Raw genomic sequence first — 25513 nt, 5'->3', positions numbered from 1 at the left:
AATAATCCGTATGTCATATCAAAATAATGCACTTTCGAATTATTAGATTACTTTTAGTTTAATTATATTCTCCCTTAATCACCTTAAGGGGATTCGGCACTCCTTAAGGTGTATTTTTTTTTGTTTTTAGCTTTAATTTTTAAATGTAATATATTTGGGTTGTTATTGATCTAATTGAAAGGAATATAGTAAAAAAACTCATATATCTCACTACGGTATACTGTCAATAAAATTTATTAGCTGAAAATTAATTGTTTTTTTTTTCTAATTTTAAAATTGATATAACTTTAGTACCATATGACCTATTTTAATTATCTTGGTCTTAATAGGTTTGAATTAGAACACTGAAAATAACCAAGGCATTGCTGTTCTAGTATCGAGATGGTAGGACTTCTTCCCTTGTGGTCCGGGATCAAATCCCGTTAATCACCAATGGATTTTAGATATGTAACCTAGTGATTTGGAGCTTTTTGAGAATGTAATTTTACATTTTTATAAGGAACACAAAACATTTGATCTCAGGCGGGAAAGTCTTTCACATTGGTTTTGTTCCAGAAATATCCAAGAAATACTTTTAACATGGTGAGAGAATTTTAAAAGGTTTTCAGAACAAAACTTACTTACAAAACTTAAAGTAATTAGAGTGAGATATTGTTAACATTGTCTCACTGATGAGTGAATTGGCCACTTTGCTTTCTCAGTTAGAGAACATGTACATTGTTAGGTAATTGTAGGAAAAGTATTTTTTTCGTAGGACAAAGAATAAACCGCTTCAAGGACATCAGATGTTACAGGTTTTGTTGTTTAAACCAGCGTGTCTTCGTTGCTAATGTATGTAAAAGAGTAATACAACCGATCGTGTTGATCGTTAATTCATCTACGCTATTTCTCAACTAATGTATGTTTACTTTATTGTTTGTCTTTAACTTGTTTTCATCCACAAAGGCAAAGGATTATCTACATTCGACTCTCAAGTCGTAGTTAGGCGTTCGACCCGCGTGCGGGAAAATAGTATTTTTCAACCCTGAGGAAGCGGAACGTTTCTTGTTAGTTCCGCGAAACGTCGGAGTTTTGATACCATGACGGTTTCGTGTCGTGTGTATATATGTGTTTATATGTGTTTTGATTAGTCCTGGACACCACAGACGAAAACAAAGGTGAGTGAAGCCCACAATAATCTTCGTTAATAAATAACACCTCGCCTAAAAGCATGTCTTTCAGAAACAGAATAATGCATATTTACTTTATTGACCAATAATGTCCTCTACTTGTTTTTATCCACAAGAGTACAGGGATTATCTACATGGAATGTTCGCTACCTACAGTCAGCGTGAACATGTAACTGCAATGGATACGTCAGAAATATCATATAAAAATAAGATCTGCTGTATACCAATCAAGAATAACAAAAACTTAACCTTCTGCAAGCATTTTATGAAATCCTACTGTGTTTTTAAAATTCAAGTAAATACTAATGACAACACTTCAAAAACCCTTGTAAATTATTTGGAACTGAAAAATATATCTTCAGCAGTATGATTAGATTCATATATACGTAAGCATCGGTATTCGTATATATTGCTGATCTTGTTCGAACCTTTCTTTGGTCATTTTGTTTCAGTGAGAAATCGGACACGATAAAAACGCGCGTCGCTGGTAGGTTATTGATGGCCAACCTGCCACTGATGTATCGAACAATGCTACGACTGAAGGGATGAAATATATTTGGTCGCAGTGGTGAAAACAAAGTCATTTTAGAGTTTCAGTTACTCAATAAAACCATACAATATGTGTAAGAGTTGATTGCTCGTAAATTTATTAAAACGCCTCAAATACCCCCGCCGCAGCAAACCTGTAGACTAAGCGATTATTCCTATTTAGCGGATTGGATTTTCAATTAAACATATTTAATTAACATTAGGTTTAACAAGTACCTAGGTTTGCTGTTACAGGAAGAGTAATAAAATGTATTTTTAATATAACATTAATAGCATAGTATAAAATAAATAGATTTGCCAATTAAGATTGATCAAAATATATACATAAAAAAGCAAACTACAACAATTTTACTTATCTATATATATAAAATCCAATGTATGTTTGTTTGTTTGTTTGTTTGTTTGTTTCTTTCTTTCTTTCTTTGTCCTTTATGGACTACGAAACCGCTTGACAGATTGTAATGAAACTTTCAGGCATTATTAAGCATTATTCAAGGATGGTGTGTGTGAAGTCGTTCGAATTAACGTAGGTTTACACGTTTGTACCAAATGTCATCAAAATCGGATCATTATTGCTCGAGTCATTTTTGCTAACGGACATATATATATAACTTATATATACATTTATATGAATAAATTTATTGGAATGGATGGTGTTTTTGGCCTCTGGGGACATCAAAATGAAAAAGTAAATCGGTTCCTGGCCTAGGTCTTATACCGTGCCACCTACGGTAAATTTAATAGCTAACTTCCTTGTAGGGAAATTCGCCAAAACTGCAAATAAACCCTCAGAATACTCTAAGATGTGGTTTTCTGCTGTATAATGCAGTTTCAAAGGCTGTATTTAAGGATTAGCGAGATAAAAAAATGGCATAGCCTTAACAAGAGAGCTTTTGAGTCTAGATCATTTTTTATACGAGTATGAAGAGGTTAGTTAGTAGGCCTAAACTGAATCACATTTTAAATGTGATTCAATTAAACTATCATGTTAAAACTAAACTATTAATTTTAACTATACTGAACCTATACAAATATAAAACGTATTTTTGTTTCCACGTCTAAATTATCCCACCATTCTTTTCATCATCATTTTCTACCTTGCCACGTTTAATTAAGTTGTAAAAACAATTTCTCTTCAGTATCCTTAATCTCTTCATCCTTAATTTGATTAACAACTATTTCCTTATACACGAACAATACATATTGAAAATATATACAAGTTCAATAACATCCCAGCTGTTAAACCAAGCATTTTTGTGAGTTGTGAATATTATGCGCTCTCTGGTTGCAACACGTCAGACATTGGATCGCGGAACGTCGCAACAATGGGATCGTCCACGGATATTAGAACAGAAACTAATGGATAAAAAAAAGGATGACGTCACTGGAATGAATCTAATACTAAAATCTCTACATGTTTTTTGGACGTTTTTTGACAGCTGCATTGAATTACTGTAACAATACAAACATGTTTATTATCAGTTCATTTGTTTGTTTATGATCCATATCGTTTCTATATTATAATACGGTGGATCGTCAAACAACCGTCCATTCCGGTGACGCATCGTCAAAACTACAGAACATCCTTGGGTTTTCCTCAATGCTCTTAAGTTCAAGCGTTAGTGTATAATGTTTTGCCGTAAAATGTTCTACGTTTATGAACGATCGTAATTATTTCATTGCTGAGTAAAACACCCCAAGTGTATTGTGACGGGTAGTCACCAAAAATTATTTTCTAAATTTTGGGATTATATTTCAAAAGTAAAAGACCTGGTAAATGGATTTCACAATGCATATACCAGTGTCAGAACATTGGCATTTAGTAGACAGAATTCTTGATGACACGTAGCTTGCTCAATCGACCGACCCACAAAAACCGTAGACTTAGCAATTGTACTTTGGAGAGACTGAGGTCGGAGTTGACCGAAAGGAAGACACTTGGCCCCAGTAATATCACGGGGACACTTCGCCGGTCTCCGGGTTTTTGGTAAGGCGATTACTTTATTAATATTTCAACTTTATAATTTTTGTGATTGTCCAGGCTAACTTAACCTTTTAAAGTCAGTGATTGATTGATACTAATCGTAATCAATTTTATAATAATTGATTTCATTTATAATTTGTGTGAATAAATATAGTGACTATTAAATTCCTGTTTGACTATATTAACGTGTCAAAAAGAATTATAATTATTAGAGTTTTATATATAAATTTCATTTGCTTAGGCCTACTTAAATAAAAGGAGCCTGTAATTATTTTATCATCCATTTCTATTATTGTCTTTATTATTATCTTTATCATATTGTCCATCTACTTTATTTGAATAATGATTAAACATTCTTTTACCTCTCACTAAAGAATTCTTATTATTTAAATCGATCCCGGTTACGCCCCCGGTCACAATTACAATCGTGGCAGTATTAAATAACCAATGCTAAATGGTATTTATGGAAATGTCCTTTTCTTTTAAACTGTATTTATCAGTTCGTCACTGTACTGTAGATGATTTGTTATGAGCATATGTTACAGTTCATTTATTTAAATCTTCGTAAAGCTGTCTTGGCTACCTAGTTTTTCATAAGACCAATGTTTCAAACATTAACATTTCATTTAAATTTTTTAACGAAAAACAATTTTTTTTTTTAACAGTGGCTATCATGGATTTTTTTACCCGAAACTAAGATATTCCTAACAATTCATAGGAAATCCAAGTGAATAGTCTGAAACGAAATGTGGCATTAATAAAAGTAATTAATTCATAAAACCTTCCGTTGTAACATGCTTTGGCAACTAAATCCCTTATCCATAAGCAATACATAGTTTATTTGGGAATTTGTTTACTAATCTACACCCGGTTTTTAACTTATCATTTCACACTGCTTAACTATTCACACAATGTTATGCTAGTTGTTCACCCCATTTGTTGTTTGGTTTGTTTTATACTGATTTAGTTCGACTTCAACTGATTGTAGTAACTTATAGTTGTTTATAGTATACTATTATGCTGAATGGTTAAACAAACTTTAGCTGAATTTACGTTGCGTAATCCTCAAAGTTTAAAATTAAATTTCAGTTTTTTGTAACAGAACTCCAAATTGCAATAACTCAATTGAATAAGGAATCAGTCAGTGTTCGGCGCAATGCAGGCACTTCTGCTCAATGACACTACAAGGATTGATTCAACGGCAAGCACATATTTCTTGATCTCAGCACTTCAGAAAATCCATTTGTATTTTTCATTAGACACTCAAATTTTAGAATAATTGTCAGATTTGTAATCTAATTAGGTATACACAAACCAATAAAACGTAAACCTATGATGTGTTGAAAATATTTTATGATTCTCAATCCACGCTCTATGTCTATGATATCATATAAAAGGTATGATCTTTGCCTATTCATTCAATGGTCAATGGTACTAGTTTCAGATTGTTACTATTACATGATCAAATCTCATTATGGCTTGAATTTTTTTAAACGTATCACCACACCAACTTTTAACTCATCATTGAACATAAGGAATTCAACCTGGAGTTGAAAATGAATAAAAACGTCTAATGCACTATCGTTCTTAAATTCTGTCGATTTAATCATCAATAATTCTCCCCTGGGTAAAATTTTAAGTTAACAGTCGTGGTATTCTTCTTATTTCTTTCAGTATAGTTTCTGAACTACAGATTAAATATTGCCTATAGAAAAACAAATTGCTTTTAACATTTCAAGCATCCCACTTACGTTTATATTCCGATATCTCAATTTAAAACTGTCTTAAGATTTTTATAAAATTTAAATGTTCGTATACCAACAGGTGAAAATTTGAAATACCCAAATGTTTATGGCTGTCCTCCTTTTTCCATTTTAATCACTTACATTCACCGCTATTACAAATTGGCATCGTGGTATCTTTTTTCATAAACGTTAACACCCTTATCCAGTAAAATTTCTGAATATTTGGTCCAATACTGCAAAGTCTTAGTAAGATAAGATAAGTAAGATTACTTGCAAGTTTGCAAGAGCATAATAAATGTATCTTTCCACATGTTCCTGCTTCCTGATCGTTTCCTGCAAAAGTTGGTCAGTTTTTATATCTTTTATTTTACTGGATATATACTCGTATATTCCATATTATATTTGTTTAGTTATCTATGATATTGAACGAATTTATGTTTTATTTATACGTCGTACCTTCTATTTTTTCAACTTTCTTCCAAAAAAAAGGTATAAAAGCCCTATTGTAGCGATGAATAGTTGAAAACAGTTATGATTGAGTTAGATTTTATAATTTAATGTATGATAAATAATCAATATCTAATAAGTAAACATTTGTTAACATCGGAAAAGCAACTATTGGACGAAAAATTAGTACTCTATTAAACATAAACTGCATTTGAATAATGTATTAAAATAAATAGGAATGTGATGATGTCTTAAAAAATAAATAAGAAAAAATGCCCCAAAAATAATTTTTTCAGGGGTTTTATCATAAATACAGATAAAAGTGATCCATGAATACCGCCGAAAATGTTGGGTATTTCAATTTATCCTTGAAAGGGCTCAAAATATCAAAGTGGACTTGAAACGAAGATCTTTTGGCTTTAAGGATTCTTTGACGAGTATGATTAAACACCTTTTCAAACGCCTTAAGCTTCAGGAAGAAAGAAAATTAATTTTTTCGTGACGTCCTACAGACAAGAATAAGTTTCATAAAAGTCTTCAAAACCAATTTTTAATGTTACATTATTTAAAAAAGAAAATTACACAACTCGAAATCAGAGTCGATATGAAAATCTACTGGAACTTTAGTCTCCGTATAGAAGCCAATAAATCTTACATTTCTTCATATAACTTTTAGTTCATCCCCTATACTTAATATATGGAGACAGTATTGTTAGTTCAAACTATTATTTGTTTGAAACATCTGAAAAAAATCATGAACATATTTTAGGTATAAAACCTTCTTAGCAACATACTTGTAAAATAGTATAGAACAAATACCATATCTTATTCAAGCGTATGAATACATTGTAAGGTGATGTAACTAAAAAATCATAACCTAGTATCGTAAACTTCCTTTTTTTATTCACAAATGACCAATCGCAATATATTTATTCTGATACAATAATGAAATATCCGATTTTATCACTTATCCTGAAGTGACTCTTCTATACGAGCTTAAGTTTTACAACCGAGGGTGGAAAAAGAGCAAGTAAAGCTGGTACTCAGTAAAAAAATGCTTACATGGGGATTCCACTCCCACCCTCTTTACATTTGGATCCACATAGGTTCAGTTGTGTAGCCATCTTGATTGGTACCAATGATAATAATAATGATAAAAAATAAACTCTGACTTTGATTATATTTTTGACTCAAACTGACTCTTTCCCAGTGATATCAAGAATGACTTAAGTACTGCAACGCATAAATTAAAAGAAACCCCTTTAATTCTGCAGTCTTACGCAATATTATAATCATTTGTGATTGGTTTCGTTGAAATACTAGTAACCTATGTGGACATTACGTAAAGAAAAACCTACTAACATTTTTGGTTCGAATACCAGTTGAATCCCTTTTGAATAAAACAGTTTACTGTAGTAAGAGATGGGCAAAAAGATTAATTTGGGTTCTTGCAGAGTTAGCTTGATTAATGTTTCGCAACGCGTTTTCTTGTTTCTCGTCCGTGGCGCGCTTTTATTGTATTTGACAGAAAAAAATTAGTTCGACAGATAAAAAATCGTCAGAACAATTCTAGCTTGCATTCTCCTGTACGATGAGGTAGGAATAAATATTCTTGTAAAGTACTTTTGTACTTGATTTGATAGTTAAATAGTTCGTATACTAACCAAAGGAAAAGAAAGAAGGGGTAGTGCTTAGTTTATAAATCTGGACTGTTTACTAGAAAGTTACATTTAGACAGTCAATCCACAAGTTGTTGATAAATTACAGGAAATTGTTTTTTTTTATATAATGACATGTATAAGTTTAGAATTGTTTTTACTTCAACCGTCCCTTTACACCTTCTTATATGAAGTGATCCAAACAGTAAAGATGGGATAGCTCCAATCCAACCAGTGGATAATGCGGGATTGGACCCCAAACAAACGAACATTTATTGCATTTAGCTGATTTTAAATCATCCCCTTAAACCCTCCGAGTATAACAATATCCAATAGAAGTCAAAGTTTCCTAAAGAAATAAGAGCTAATATATTTTATTCAAGACATACCAAAAATTAGACACCTGCATGATAAACTAATGGTAACATTCCTTCATATAAAATCTACTATAATACACCAACCACTATAGTTCGGCCACTTAGAAAACGACCTCCTCCAGCATTGGTTTACCATTAGCGCGCAGGTCGTTTTCTAAGCGGCCGAGCTATAGCAATACAAACAATGCAGTTGAAATAGCGCATTGCATTGACGGTTTAGTACATTATGGTGATATTGGCCGATTTGTTAGAAATGGTAAGCCTCTTTGTTTGGTAACACTTCATCTAAAGCTATTTGAAAGTATATTTACTTATTTATTTAATAACTGCATTATTGAATTAGACTTTAGAAAATCTAAATAATTCAAGACCGGAAAACTGTTGATTGTTTGTAATTGGATTGATTTGTAGACATTGTATCAGATAAGGCTTTTATCAAATGAGTACCAAATTCGCTTATTGAAATTACCATGCATTATATATTTATTACAGTCGGTCTTTATAGGTGGGATTTTTACTTAAAATTCCACTCTGTGGAATTAGTTGGTGTGGTACGCAGTCTGCTAATCATAGTTTTACCCCCTTTAAGATAACTCAATTAGTTATAAAATGAATTATTATCGTGAACCTTTTCTTTAGCTAAACAATGTTTGATTTTCAGTAGTATACATTTTTCTATATCGCTCTTTCAGAAATAACTAACAAGTTGTGAAAGTTATAAACAGTATTTTTAATATGTTAAAATCAATAAATTCAGCTTCATGGTCTTTTAGACGTATTTGGATGTGCTATATTTCAAGTAGGAAAACTTTACATTTATATTTTTTTTATGAAAGACAAGCCAATTAAAGCTTTTACCCACTTTGATTAGTCTTCCAATTGGTGAACTGAGCCTGAAGTAAGACTTAACTACTGCTAAAAGGGGAAACACAGCAGCAGTTTCAGTTAAGGTTCAACTCAAGCTACATGTTTCTACAGTTCCAATCTCCCCAATAACCACAGATTGAATCAACCTTTTGAATTCCAAATGGTAGCTTTGATACAAGTTAATTAATGCTTAACTTAACATCTTTGACAATTTTCTTGTAATTATTGGGGATTCTTCTCCAAATAGGCCAACAGGTTGAACAGGTAAATATGTTACTGATCCAGAAGCTATATATCAGGTACTGTATGATGATTAGTTGACTTCTTCATTGCTGATTTTAAACTAACTAAACAGGTCCCAGATTTAATTGTAGGCATAATGTAGAATAATTCTTTTAATACTTTAATACTTTCTTATGAAATGGCGACCGTACGAATGTAACATGGTAACCTCTTTGAATTTTAAAAACTGTTCTCGTTTCTCTTAACAATCAAATACAGCACGACTAGTTTTATATTAGACCCACGAATCTTTTTAATTAATATAAAAACTGTTATAGTACCATATTTACATTCAGGAATTTTTCCAATAGCTAATGTTTGCCAGTGTTGGTATATACGATCACATATTACTTAAAACATAATGCCATGTTTATAAGTGTCTGGAATCAATACATCATAGGAGAGGTGAATTTCAACACAATATAATAAAACGATTAGTTTATTGGCTGAAAAAAACTGCTGCAAATAGTGAAACCATTAGCATACATCACTTTTTGATTCTATTACTACAAAGAATCATATTTACTGAAGATATTTCATTTTAAATTGCACCAACTCTCTGTGTATGTTAAAAAAAATTGCTCAAACGTAAAAAAATCTTATGGAACGTTTTATGTGTATTTTGTGTAAGTAATTGTGTACATGCATTTGTATTCTGTACCCACAAAGCTTATTCGTAGTTACCATTTGTCAACAAAAGAAGTGCATAATCACACCAACATCACTTTCACATGCATTTAAATTGTTTACTATTTCTAAAATAGCTATCGTTTGGATTTCCATAGGGTGGTAATGTTAATGTTGGGGTTTCTCTCTTCTCTTAGATGATTATCTAACTTTATAGATGGTTCTACAGATCAAGATGGGCTTCAATTATATAAAATCACCCATGGTAAAATACCATTTATGATTGACACAAGCTCAACCCTCTGAAACCAAAGTCCCTTCCCTATCTACCAAACTAGCTAAACTATGGTAGGGTAACACACATTCACACATACTGAAACAAGTGGAAACTAGCTGAGAGGGTGGATTGGGAAGAAATAAAAGGCAGGCAGCAAGCAAAGCCAACATAGAATAGACTCACCAGTGTGTGGGCAGCCGCCTGGTGCTGCAATAAGAGGAAAAGGCTTAGCACAGAGGAACATAGATCACAGCACATAGCAGAGCACATAGAACATAGAGTAATGACTTACACAACGCACACGCTACAACCAGTCATACAAATACACACTCACACATACACACTTAATATATTGTGTAAGTGTAGTATTTTGTGATGAAATCCTCCTTAAATACTTCGTAAACACCATATCGTCTTCTCACACCAGTGAACATTGTGTACTAAAAACTTGAACTATGATAAGAAATTGGGTTGGATCAGATGAGTTAGTCACTAATATAAACAAACTAAACATTTTTGTATTTCAAAACCCAATCTCATTTGCATAAAAGTGTGGGAATTCAAGAGCGTTTCTTGAATAGTCGCACTTAATGTTCTAATTCTTCAGTAATGAATTGTAAACTAACATAATTTCTATTAAAAATGATAATTTCTTGTGTTTATTAACCACCGTATTGCTGTTAGTAGGTAGTTCTCTACAGAGAAAGGTCATCTCACATGTGATAAATACTTTTTTTCGTTTTCTAGATAGGAGGATACACTGTTTAAAGTGTGCTATGGACTAGCGACTAATCGCAAAGCAACAAGCCTTTTTAGAAGTGGCATTTCGATATCCAGGACAGAAGTCCCACGCTCTAAACCCAGGTCCAATCATGACCCTTATGTATTGAGAGATTATTTTTCAACAATCAAATAAAAGGTGTACTGACAGCAGTAAACAGTCAAAAGCTGCGCTTTGTTCAAAACAATCTTTTAAAACAAATTGTTTCATTGTTTATTGTTCGTTCACCCACAAAACAAGGCTCCACTACAAAACTCTTGACGATGTATATCAATCAGCTGACGGATAAAAAATAAAAACCTGTTCTACCAATGAACACACGAAAAGAATAATCAACCCTATTCACCCAATTGGGTTGTTTTGATACTAAACCACCCCATTATCAATTTAACAGCCTGACACCCTGACTGAGAACAAAACCTATTACATTCATTTCTGTTTTATTTAATTTCTGATGTGCTATTTTCATCACGTTATGTACGAAACATATCAAGAACAATGTTGTACTCGCCACCTTTAAAACCCATACGGACCAAGGGGAACCCACGGATAACTTCGTTCTTGGCCTTGACCTAAGATTTAATTTATATTAGAAAGACCAGTCATGCGTCGGTCATCCAGTCACCTCCGTCCCACATTGAATGGAGGACTAGTTGAATGTGAGGCGACTGTCGTAGCTGGAGGGTAACCACTCCAAGAAGGTTTAATGATCCTACCTCCTTCTGCCAGAACAGACACCTTAGTTCCCCCAACGAGTGAAAGTATATCCTCAGAACCTGTTATCCGTTGGAAATGCTTTCGTTGGACTACTTGTTTTGCAATAACTCGTATTTTAACGAAATGTATGTATTTGTTAACTACTGCTTGTCTTTTAGTAAGCCTACACACGCGTGTATGATGTATCCTAAAGCTGCTTAACACTAGGTGACATAAATGCAATTAATTGAGCGTATCAGACAACAAATACATAACCATGCTTCAGATTTTACAATAGGATGATAAGTCTACTGTCACTACCCGAGATCACCAACCACCCGTTGAAACAGCTGTTCTTTTGCGGCATCATCCTCAATTATTACAAAACCAATTAAACATACAACCCATACACATATTATCTTTGACATCACAGTTTAAAACACATACTACTAGCTGGCTAAATAGATCACATCAATTAATTGTGACGAAAGGAGTTTTAGTTACATTAAACAATCAATCTGAATCAAACTAATAAGTTATCACAGTTGTCCTAGGAGTATTTTACTTGAGTAAAACGCGTGGAAATGGTAGATTCGTGGTAGATTCTGATGGTTGTTAAAACGATTTATTATGTTTAAAAAAATACCAACACCACAGCAAACCTGCCGACTAAGCGAATTTGCAGTTGCCTGAATTGATTTTTAATTCAATGTTTTAATAACATTAGGTTCGACTACATAGGCTTGCTGCTACAGGGAGGGTAAAAAAGTATGTTTTATAGTAAAACTTAGTATAAAATAAATAAATTTATCAAGTTTGATCAAAATATATCCATAAACAAGCAAACTACAACATTTTACAATATTCTCCATAAGAATAACATCAACATTCTGAAGAGAGATTATATTGACAGCTTTGTGTAATTGATAAGAATGACACAACTGACATCCGCTTGTCAAGGAATTCCAGCTTTAACAGTAACCCCACGACTAATTTATCTAAACTATGCTAGAGGGTTATTCATTGGCACAGAGTCACGGTATGATGACCGACGTGACGAAGGAATAAATAAAACTTACACAGCTTAAGGGTGGACCTCCCTTTGAAGTAAGAATGTGCTTTCTCAACAAACCGATATTTTTCCTCATATGAAAGCATAGATTTCATCTGCATTACACTGATGAAATCGCGGAAGTGTTTACCACAAAAGATCCACTAATACGATTTTTATACTATTTAAAGGGTTATTCCAAAAGAAGAGAAACCAGTTAACGTAGTAATAATAACTCCGATGACGTTCTGTATGTAAAATATTTTATTCATTGAATGATCAACAATATTTTGTAACTAACGCAATTTGCCAACAGCCATTATTGTTTTTACACTTACAGTATTACTTATTAGACAATGCTAATGCTCCAAATTGGTATAATTTCACTCTATTTATCGCAGTTAGATAAATTAGCAAAAGCCTTGAAAGTAACCATCGATTTCGACGGGTTTCACCTAGTGGCTACTAAAACTGTCCGCACGTATGCTCTGGAATGCCCCTATTCCCACCACCCTCCCCATCACTCACTCGACAGGGTGGCAATGAAACCCGTCAGATCATTTTGCCGCTCTCTGTATATAATTCAGCAACATCATGTGGAAGATTTATTCACAATATCACAATATAGTTCCAAACCCGAATTTGTTGTAATTTTATTACTATTTCCCCAAAAATATATCTAGAAAATAAATCTTATAAGCTTCGTTTGAACTCAGGTTAAGAGCCAAGGTTGATACGGCAATGGTTATAGAATTTCGTTTATTTCCTACATCAATGAATAAAATCTAAATTACTTATTCCCTATCTATATTTAAACTATAACTAGCTGTCACCCACGGGCTTCACCCCGTTTGACATCATAAGTAAGTATTAATAAAACTATTGATTGGTTAAGTTAACCTGAAATACACAAAATAAAGTAAAAGAAACAAATAATCACACCTGATTTTAATAAGGTAATAAATTGAAAGAGTAACAAACAGATAAGTACAGCTGAGGTATTTTTAACATTAGGTATTTGAAAAGTTCTCTTTATAAAGGAATTACGACCTTAAAGGGTAATTTATGAAATAATGGATAATTTTGCGCAAGGTTTCTCGTCATGACGAACATTTTAAGTATATGGTTTATGGGGGTGTGACTTGTAGTTTTCTCAAAAGTTCATGGGTACTTTTGGCTTTATATATAGAAGAAGATACGGGTAACGTTGGGCACGATGATTTATAAAACGGCTTGAATGAGTTCCACTATATTGTTAAAAATATCTTAGTTTCAGGCTAAAAACAATATTGATGCTAGCCTCTGTTCTGGAAAAATTCACTATTAGTTCAAAACAAAATTAAAAAATGAACTTGATAAAAGTCATACGACATCGCATCTAGGTTCATCAGTCCATTGTGCTACTTACTGAGCCACCGACTCCCTTAATATTTGCGTTGCAATATTTATTATGCAAACTAATCCTTATTTAATAAAAAAAAAAAAACAACATAAAAATGGTTTAAATTCGAACTTTTTCAATTTTAAGGCATCCCATTTTGTAAACCAAGATGAAAATCATAGCAGCTATACTATTGAGTAATGATATAGAACGTACTGTTAAATAGCAAATGCAATCTTTTGACATTTTGAATACCTTGACTCTCAGAACAATATATAATACAGTTTAATGATATTAATAGATACATATTGTTACATTAATTCGCGAGACATGTTGTCACGTCACGATGTACGACATACTATTGCAGCGTGCACACGGTGTGAGATGTTTACTGTTTATGCATCGAACTCGCAGTCAACAGGTCACATTGTGTTTTTATTTTCGAACATAACACTTTTCATATCACTTGAGAAAATGAATACGTCTAAGATGTTTCCGTGTTGAAGATTTTGTGTTGGAGAATAACACTATTGTTGAAAATAATAAAGCTTGGCATACCTAAATCGTATATGAATATAAAATAATTAATTTAATAATGCAATAGAATATTAATGGTTTTATTGCAATACATTGTCAAAGAAATTATGTTTACCTGTTTATGGTATTCGACGTATTTGTGGGAAAGGGGTGTCATTATATTTTTAGGCTATACTGGGGTATATTTTACGGCTTGTACTTATTCTTCGATATTCTCTTTTATTTCCGACACAGAAACAAAAATAACCGTTTAAGTTACCAAATACTTCACTAACAAGTGGTAAGAATAAATATTAAACTACTTGTTAACACTGTACGTATTTTACGGAAAGTAAATAAAAATACGTTTACAAACTCTTGAAACGCATAACTCACACAAGACATTAAATATATTTATAAAATATGGTATGTAGTTATCGATTTCAATTGGACGCTAGAGATGATTGGAGTGTCCAATCAAAATTCAATATAAACTTTTATATTACGTATTACAAAAAAAAAAAAAAACATATACGCCTATTGTTTTTTACCTGTAAAACATTTTAACTTTTAGTTATGATAGGTACGTTTAATTGAGTTGTAGGGCCAGTTTCTCTTTGGTGGATGACCCTTCTTTTTTTAATATTAAAATGTTTACAGTAAAGCTCAACAACAAATTCATTGTACATAACATAACTATGTTTATAAGAATTTTGGCAGTAATGCGTTCGTGGAACAACGCACCCACATTTTAGCAAACCTATCATGGCTACTTGGCAACCCATAAGACTGATGTTAAAATATTGAAATGTCATTTAAAGTGTTTAAAGAAAATCTAATTTTTCCAGAACAGAGCCTAGCATAAGTATTTTGTTTGGCCTCAATCAAAGATAATTCTAAGAATTAGTATGAAATCGTTGGTGCTATTTTTTAAAATATTGTACGTATAAACGTTACTCAAATTATAATAGGGCCTATAGGATAAAAGTACTAGTTATTTATACCATGCTGATCGTAATTATGAAGATAATAAAGTCAAAGTGTAAGATAAAAGCGATACAAGTAACATGCTTTTGTTGGTTAATTTAACTGACCATGGGGTCCCTGGTTGTTTCTATGAGAGAGGGAACTTTTTTTTTTATTAAAGACCATATGAAAAAGCCACATAGCAGCTGGTTATGTAAGACAAACTGCAGTCGTCTACGATACTTTTTCTTCCCTAAAGACTAACGTCCTCAAAACTGACTAGCGCTTTACAACTCTGTTAAGCTTCTTTGCGTAGTTTTAAATAAAAATAATATAACAGTTATACATACGATTTTGTATTTTACGCCAATTATTAAAGTATTTTCGTACATGTTCTCGTGTATTTCAGTGATCTTTTTCTTTTTTGTACTCGTACATTATTCTGATTCGTTACTGATAAGTTTTTATCGCACGTTTAAATGTATTATGTCAGTGAATCCAACTCTGATTATGATGATTTGAAGACATTACGTGTGAATGTTTAAGGAACAATCCTTTAGCTTAACATTCAGACTAACAGATAATTTTGAACATATTTTCTCAGGGTTACGTGTAATGTACACACACTTAAAAACTGCATAAGAAGACAAAAGTTATACGCGTCGATTAATGTAAAAATATCAACATTCAAGTACATTTCGCGAAACGTTTTTAGCAGTACAAAGTATAATCATAAGATTTGAAAAGGACTATCATGTGGCATAATGAAAGGGAGGGCTTTGGTTTGATCAGTTCAAAAACGAATTGAGGAAACCGTCTAATAACCTAAAATTAGTTCGTATCCAGAATGGAGTGACATTAAAGTAGTGAAGCTGTTGTCAGAACATCTAGGGAATACCCATTAACACCCCACCCCCTCACAAGATGCCTCTCTGCTAATGTATTCACAGAGATTTCGTCGTTAGCTTTTGTAGAGTGTTGTCTTACGAAACATTCTCTACTCGCGACAGCCAAACAATTTCCATTATTCCCGTGATTGTTTCTCTTCAGGTATTATAGGGGATTGAAATGTACAATCTTAGCTTAACATATGGTTTGTAAAACATTGTACTCAATCGGTAGGGCCTATCTAATTGTAGTGTGCTGTCTTACAAACATGTTCCAATCGCATGATTCAAACAGCTTGCTTACCTCTACAATGAGCAACCATTTTTAAATTGCCATTTCATGAAAGATAAACATACTAAAAGAAATTTCTTCTAAGACTATTAAGAATCTAAAATATTAACAAGACTAACTTGGGATTAAAGTGGAACTAAATAAACAAAAAGGTTCTAACCAACAAGTCACGGTGAACCGGTATTATGTTTTTCCTAACACTGTAAGGATTTTATCTCATTGCCACACCTGTAAACAGAAGACTACGCAAAGTAGCTCAATCCCACTCGCTAATCACCTGATTTCACTGTTGGTGGTTCTAGACCAATCACAGCCACGGACCCGATACGTTAGTTAACAACCGGTAAGCAAATAACGTAAACTTTAAAAAGGCAAACATATCCTAAATTACAATTTATATACATCTAAAAAGTTAGTCTGTGTGTTAATTATGGTGGTAGCAAAAATATTGTGTGTATTACGAGCACAAATGGTCATTGCCGCTCTCGAAATGTATGTACAGTTCTCGAGCGGCAATGGCGTACTTTGCGCTCTTAATACACAAATGGCTATAGTTATGAGTTTTAGAGTTGAATTTAAGATGGTAAAACCAGTTTACAGTGGAAATAACCAGTTATACATTTAACTAAATACAAGTGAAGAATTCTGATCAATGACCCATGCAAAATCTGATGAAAAAATTAAAGTAGTGGCGACTAATTCGCATGGCTTTTAGTACGACTAGGAGTAGTTTATTCCATCTGTAGTCTGGTCTGGGGAACATTTATGCATTTGAACGGATAGTGTTTTGGCCTCTAGGCACATCAAAACTAAAAAGTAAATTGCTTCGGGTCGAAGTCTTAATAACAATCCAACGGTAATAGTTTATTCGCTATATGGAACATTCGTTAAAAACAATTGCCTTAAAGTAGGGCCTAAACTAATATTTACTTCAACAGATTTGAATTTTTGACCTAGCACAAGTATTACCTGTGAGTTAAATTTTTTTTTTTTTTTTATAAAATGATCTCCTCTGAATAAATTTAAAGGAAGTCACTTTTTAATAAGGGAAAATGACTATAGCTTGGTATTTTGGTGTGGCTATTCCGCCATGGATTGAGGATCGATATAACCATGGCTCGTTTATTTGCAGCAGTTGTTTTGACAACACCATGTGGAGTGGGTGAAAGAGGAACAAAACATCTATCTGTTGATCGGTCAATGTGTTTTCAATTATTGATACAATAAGGGACATTTTATTTTGTAGATGAAATGTGAGGAATGGTTGGGTTTTATATTTAAGGGTACTAGAGGTCGTCCAGTGGTCGAAAACTTGACCAAAAATATGTAATGTACATACTTCTCTAATTTTACCCTACGATGTAAGTAAAACTTGTGATTGGAATTTCTTCCATTTGTCCCGTAAGGTCCATGTTAATTTTTTTTAATTTTAAATTAGTTTCTTGTGCTTATTTTTGAGACTATTTTAATTTATGAAGTGATTCTGCACATCTACAGGAATATATCTTTCCAACAGGATGCGTAGATTTTCCCTGCGATGCACACGAGCTGAGAGAAAAAAGGTTTAAAAGAAACTTGCTGTCCTATCTATACTGTATAGATTTCTGATGTTTGGGTGTATTAACAGTTAGTTGCTGTTTGTTTTTTATTCAGGCATATGATTAAACATTCAACCAAGGAGGTTATAAAGAAGATGTCAAACGTTATATTTAGGATGAGGATGTTTTACTAAAAGATTTAATGTTATGATGGAGGTCGGATATAACTCATGAAAGAGTGTTATACTTGAAGAATGTTGCAGTTAATGAGTGGATGTCATAACACGATGATTAAAACGAAAAATGAATAAATAAAAAATATGCTTTAACTAATGATCGGACGTTATATTTAATGTTGTAAGATATAGTTGCTGTGTTCAACCAACTGTTTCCTAATTTATTTATTTATCATATGACTTTGTTTACATTAATTTTGTTTTGTTTCACTGATAAAAAGCTAACTTACAAGAATTTGGTACAACTTCAAACAAAACCATAGATTGCCTGCGAACTTTCTTCAGCAATTTTGACATTTTACATATCTTGGTTTCAGACAACGGTCCAAAATATACTTTTCAAGAATTCAAAAACGTCGTAGAACTGAATGGAATATGACATAAACGTTCTGCTCCATATCACCCGGCTACCAATGGGCAGGTCGAAAGATATGTTCAGACCTTAAAACAATCCCTAAAGTTGAACCTGGTTCCCTGAACCAAAAGGTTGCCAGATTTCTCATGGCATATAGGAGAACACCTCATGCAACTACAGGGTTAACACCTGCTCATCTTTTCATCGGCAGACCTTTGAGATCAAGGATTGATTTGACACTTCTTAACTCTTCAAATACTCCACCAGCCTATCCAACAATCTTATGAGAGGAACGTTAAAGAGGGAGACTATGTGTCTTTTAAAATCTACGGATCGCCACAAAAGTGGAGATTTGGGAGGATTCTATGCAAAATTGGCACGTGCCACTATAATATTGAATCTGGAAATTCCCCCTACAAGAGTATTGATTAAATACGATCGGTCGGTTCAATTTAAGCTAACTTTTTGGAATTATTAAATATTCTGAATCGTGAAACTTGCCTCTCGCTTTCCACCCTAAATCTCACTTACCAACCTTACCCGATTCTCAACGTGTATTTACAGTTCCTTTACGTTGATTAGTTAGCCAACATAGACATTGATAATAATGCTGTCAGTCCACTATTGTTATACATCAAACCTGGAGATTCAACAGATAACTACATCTATGATCCTAATTTGTTGTCAGTTGCTAAAAGGTTAAAACTAGCCAGTGAGTTTATCATATGAGGTTTGAGACCCTAGATTGTTATCAGCCGACTAAAACTGTATAACCAACTCATGAACTCAACAGTAAAAATGAGGTCTGGTAATCATATTTTGTCCGACTACTAACAATTTAAAACTAACCCTTGAACTCAACAGTAAATGAATGAGGTGTGATATCATAGTTTGTTGTGTTTAACCAGTAAATTCAATAGGAAAGAGGGAATAAAATCATAATTTTTCAGACCCCAAACAACTTTTGATTAAATAGTGAATTCAACAGAAATTTAGGTGTAAGATCATAGTTTGTTGTCAGCCCATTAAAACTTTACAACTAACCGGTGAATTCAACAGTAAATGAGGGCTAAGATCCGGGTACCAGATGGATCGATGCAGGGCTATACTGTACAACAGATGCCAGTCAAACTGTGAAGGGCCTCATACATCACTGGTTGTCATATGGGATAAACGAACTGCTCACCAAGGCTGGGGTGATTGAATTACCGCAATCACGGTAATTGCTTATCGTAAATTGTTACCTCAGTATGAAATATTGGAAATGATAAAGCATCGAATGTTACGAACAGTGAGAAGCAAAACATATTGGTCAAATTAGTATTTTGTTTAAGAGTATATTAGTTATAGTTTAAGTGTGGTTTACTCATCCCTTTATTTATTTTATTTCTGCGGCGTTTAAATGTACGAATATTGTTTTAGAGTCGAAATATTAATATAAATGGTTTAATTTGAATTTTTTGCGGAGTTCCTTAGGTAACATTATGAAATCCCTAAACATTTACAACTATTGTTAAATGATCAGCAGGTGAAGCAGCTAGCTAAAATGTTGAATGTGTAAATTGACATTTGACATTTCTTGTATGCCTTTTGGGGATAAATCTAGAATTATCCCTTAGAACTATCATTAGAGAAAGGAACAGTGGAAACACACATATCGTTCTTCGGCAACACCTAAGTAGTTGGTGCTTCATCCATAGGTCATTCAAACTATTTAAACTGTTCCCAGCCCAATAGAAAATACTGCTAGACATCTGTTAAATGAGTAGAGTGTACAAAGTTGATTATACTGTTGAATAAGAGATACCATTTAGTCGATAACAATACAATGAAGCGTGGTCAGTTATAAAGCACACCGAAAAACACGCATCTGATTTGATAATCGCATTAGAAGGCTACTTGCAGTTCAAAATCAATAGTATTTACAGTGTAGCTACGGGAAATACAACGGCGCTGCCAAGCAATACAGAGCCACGCGTGTATTGCGGGTATTGTATCGAGGATATGTCACGGCGCGACCCGCTAATACTGGCATACATTGACGGAACCCCAATAGGACCAATCTGTGAACTAATTTGTAATTTTACAATTCTATTATTTTGTTATGGTTGTTTTTATAAAAAATATTCTTGGTTTTCATATAAACTTTGCAATGGAGTGAGAACGCAGAGTTGAAAATGCGTCTTTTGAAGTATGCTGTAGAAAGTAGCACACACCACACTATTGATCACGTGGAAAAAGTTGACTATACAACTTCTCTAGGTTCTCTAGGATTATTTTTTGTTTAGTTCAATTAAATTTGTATCATAATAGTTGTTTTGCTTGTGCCATTGACTAATATAAAGCTTGAGTCTGCACCGGTGGCATTTTTAATTAAGTAATTTTAAACACTTTTATAGGAAAGCGTCCCAATCCTTTAAGTTTTGTGGATATGCTGGAGATCGAACATGTCGTTCCCTCTCAGAAGTCTGCAACGTTAACAACTAGGATAGCAACACAGCCAAATAATAAGTTAATTGATAATTCCCATCTAGATCAAAATTCAGTGTTTTTTTTATTTGCAGCCATGAAGAAAAAGGTGTATTTAATCACAAAAGTTCTACTTCCTAACTTTGGAAGATTGATCAAAAACTTTGGAAGACAAATTTTACTACATCCATTAAAAAGATACAATATTAGTTTTGAATGTATAGATTATTATTTTGAAGCCCGTAGCTAACCAATTACTCTAATGTTGTGAAATAGAATGACCACGACTGTAGGGGAATAGGAAGCATCTTTATCATTGCGTGGCTTGGCTCTATTAAAACACACTTTGCGTGCGAGCCTTACACGATCTTTGATTTGTTTAGATTTCACCTCGACAACCAGAACAATTTATTTATCAAAGATAAAATTAAGTAAGTTACATTATCTTAGGTGCGTAGAGTTATTGTAATAGTATGAAATATTTGAACAGAACAATTATATCAATATATGTTCTCTCACGCATACTGCTCCGATTTATGTTCAAGATTAGCAATAAGGTTAATAGTCCAGGACCTGACTAGGGTTATGTGTGCATGTCGTGTATAGAGAATTTTGCTTTTGCTTTTCAATATAGGTGTCTTAGGAAGTGTTTTCCACTCGGGTGTCAAGTTCGCACCTGGTACGTTTTCGAGCTATGACGTCATCAAAATGGCGGCCATAGATTTTTTTAAATCGTATATTTCGCAAACTGTTTGTCGGATGGAATGAAATTTTTTTTGTTTGAAAGATAATTTTAAATGCTACCTGTTTTACATTTACAAATTTGTTGTATGTTTAGACGACACCCGAGTTGAAAACACTTATTTAGACACATACATCAACATTGAATGGCGAAACTGTCTTTATAAGACTTGCGAACTGCCCTAGATGCCGGACTAATAGGCGTTTTTGCGCCAAAATAGGTGTTTTTATGAGATTTACCTAGTTTCTTGGCGTAATCTTTTGAGTAAAACATATCGAATTTGGTATTTTTGTAAAGCTTTTTAAATGTTCTACAACTTTTTTCATTGGTGGTTTTTGATAAATTGTATCAATAAAACGTTACAAACAAAAATAACTAAAAAATATTTAAAAATACAGGTTTTTGCAAAATTACGAAGAATGTACTAAACATACAACAAATTTGTAAACGTAAAACAGGTAGCATTTAAAATTATCTTTCAAACAAAAAAAATTTCATTCCGATCCGACAAATAGTTTGCGAAATATACGATTTAAAAAAATCAATGGCCGCCATTTTGATGACGTCATAGCTCGAAAACGTACCAGGTGCGAACTTGACACCCGAGTGGAAAACACTTCCTAAGACACCTATATTGAAATGCAAAAGCAAAATTCTCTATACACGACATGCACACAGAACCCTAGTCAGGTCCTGGACTATAATTTCAATTCGCCATTATTTCCTGACCAAAGATAAACCGTCAGTGTTAGAATGACTCTGTTTGGTAAAGTATGTACAATAAAACGTGGGTCAAAGCCAATCGTAAATGCTGACAGTAATAAGAACTGAAAAAAATGAAGATTTTATGGTTTTCATTAACCTGAAAACACTGTTTGATTTTAAAATAATTTAAGGTAGTGTTAAAAACCAAACGAAAAACTTGCGAGATGAACTAATTTTTAAGTTTGCGTTGGTTTTCTATACAAATAGATGTTCCAAATGCGTTATAGTTGAAAATATATTATGTTAAACTTTTAGTTAGAAACTTATTTAATACAATGCGTTATCGAGTACAAACAATTCTCTATTTTACAATAATGTATCTGTAACTTCAATTCATACTATTTTTCGATACAGTTTTACACATTAACATTATTTTAAATTAATAAGATATAAAATATGTTATAAAACACCAAAACTGGATTTGGATTTTAAATATCCGAGGGGACCTGACAGAATATTTTATATTCGGAAAGTCTTGTATATGGTTATGTTTCCAACCATACATAGATACATTTACATGTTAAAAAATATTATTATTTATAATAGAAAAGTATACCACTTTCTGATTTCTTTAGAAATCATTTACGCTACGGTTTTAAAACAAAATAAAAGTAGTTACTAAGATCCTTTTACACAGTTGGTAATCAGCATATGTTAGGTAATACGTATAAACAATAAAAAACAAATAATAATTGTTTGAAATGTAAACTTAAAGTTGCTTTAGTATGAATTAAAAGTTCCGAATATTGTACTTGGAATGATTTAAGCAATTTAATCTCATTATTAAAATGATAAAACGTTTACATCTGTTGGTTAAACCTTTTAAAGTTTAACATTAGGAGTGTTTCATGTTGGATACTCTAATACTTTACTGAAGGGGCCATACAATTTTCAAAACTGAAGTAAACTTTTGCTGTACTCTATTTGATCATCAGTATTTTACTTATACTGTTTTCTGGTACGTATCACTGTATCTTTACTGATATATAGCTTACCATTCAAAGAAGAACATTTCGTTTCTTTTCTTTTAGTTTTGGTATATAACTAATTTGTTATTTTCCTGTTTACACCCTACCGTAAACAAACTGTAACTATTTTTTTGGAATAAAGCCATAAACATATTTGTATCAAAAATTTAATCAGGGCAAACGAATATAATTCAATAGTGGTTTTAAACAACGTTCACAAACTTCAATAAGCAAGTTAATGTACAAACTTGGCTCTGAATTATGAGGGAAATGGGAAGCAAAACATGGGAAAGTTCCGAGTTAATGACTGGCAGGCAAATCAGCTTACTTACGCTCTTAATAAACTCTGGCTAAACGGTGATCAATGGTCATTAATGGAAGAACTTATTTCTTAATTAGCTTGTCATTCTAATGATTAGTCAGTTTTTACTTAGCTTTGAGATACATAATAAATATAAATAGAATGAAAGCGGAAAAACAATTAATGACTTGAGCTAGTAATTAATTATGACTGATCTATAATGATGTTGTCATAACCACATAATCGATTTTGCTTCCACAAGGAAAATAAACAGAGGATATTTTTAAACGTACAAATAAAAACAGCAGTGCGTTTGTATCCTAACATATTCAGTAAAAAGCACCATTATAAAAATAGTTGTGTAAAATCTCTAAAGTTATTTCTACATACTTTTTCTGTCGTTTTTTAAAAGTATTATTTATTGAAACCGATGTTTAATTTTTCAGAACTAATTTTCCTACTTCCGGATATTGATATCATTAATATAACCTAAAATATTTTAATTACCTTACAATATATATTACTGTTGTTGATACTACAAGTTTCGCAACAGTAGATCCTCTTGGTAGATTGGTCATTTATAAAATAAAACCGAAGCAATTTATCATAGTTATAAAGTCTGGTCAAGTGACAGGCTGATCAGCTGTTCTTTGGTTTTGCCACTCTACTCCTTGTTATTGTATAGAATTTCTTCAGTGTCTTACTTTATGACTGAGGAATCTACCAAGAGGATTAACCTGATGATGTGGCCGTCACCACGAAACATATTGTATCAACAAGATTTATAGATATTGTAAGGTAAAAAAAATATTTTTGTTAAATTTTTATATGTGGTCTAGTTAAAGCAAGTGTCTTATTTATTGTTCCATTGGTAACTACCACAATATTGTGCCCATGGCATATGAAAACACTAAAAACGTATACTTACATTCGATTCCTTAAATATTTTACTGGATTTCGGTACGGCACAATCACTTACCTGAAAGCAAGAAGTGTGTTAAATAAAACTAAACTAGTACATAAAAAATGTGCATACAACTTTTACCATACCAAATATTGCATTCTTCCCATCGATTAAGCTCTCTTATTGAAGACCCTCATATTATTTATTAATTTTAATGAAATAAAAAACAACTTAAAATCAATCAAGGATGTTCATTTCAGGTTTTAAAAAATTACTAACGTTTTTATATTAATATTTTATAAGCGTTTCATATAAATCTTTAATGTATAAATAAAATTTTAATTATTCATATACTGGCAACACGTTGTTTGTGACCTATCTAGTTTAAACCTTGTTAAGTTTTTCTTCTTTTTTCAATAAGGTTTGTGATTATCCTGTATCAACAATTCTACTAAAATGAAATTATGTAAAGGGTTTCTAACACATGCGACCATTTAAAAGCTAAAACATTAAATCAAATATAAAAAACTAGCTGTTGTACCCGTGCTTTGCAACGGGAAGAGGACACAAAATAGAAACATTTTAATCATTATCTCTTGCATATAATAGTTACAGATCCGCCAACGCTTTTAGAAACAAAATTCAACTTTTATAGCCTTAATAGAAACGTTTAAGTTACGACT

At 32.5% G+C, this 25513-nt stretch overlaps 1 protein-coding gene across 1 annotated transcript in view; it reads right to left on the bottom strand.

Annotated features, from left to right (window-relative positions):
• LOC128996195 (sodium/potassium/calcium exchanger Nckx30C-like) overlaps positions 1–25513 on the bottom strand; it is a 204626-nt gene that overhangs the window by 116180 nt on the left and 62933 nt on the right. The window contains exon 2 of the mRNA XM_054421334.1: positions 10166–10189. Coding sequence (XP_054277309.1) covers positions 10166–10189 — 24 coding nt within the window. The remainder of the gene's footprint in view (positions 1–10165; positions 10190–25513) is intronic.

This window comes from Macrosteles quadrilineatus, unplaced genomic scaffold (assembly GCF_028750875.1).
Source record: "Macrosteles quadrilineatus isolate MER2022 unplaced genomic scaffold, UCM_ALF_1.0 Scaffold_6__1_contigs__length_79288215, whole genome shotgun sequence".
Taxonomy (NCBI): domain Eukaryota; kingdom Metazoa; phylum Arthropoda; class Insecta; order Hemiptera; family Cicadellidae; genus Macrosteles; species Macrosteles quadrilineatus.
This window is presented reverse-complemented; position numbering and strand designations above follow the sequence as displayed.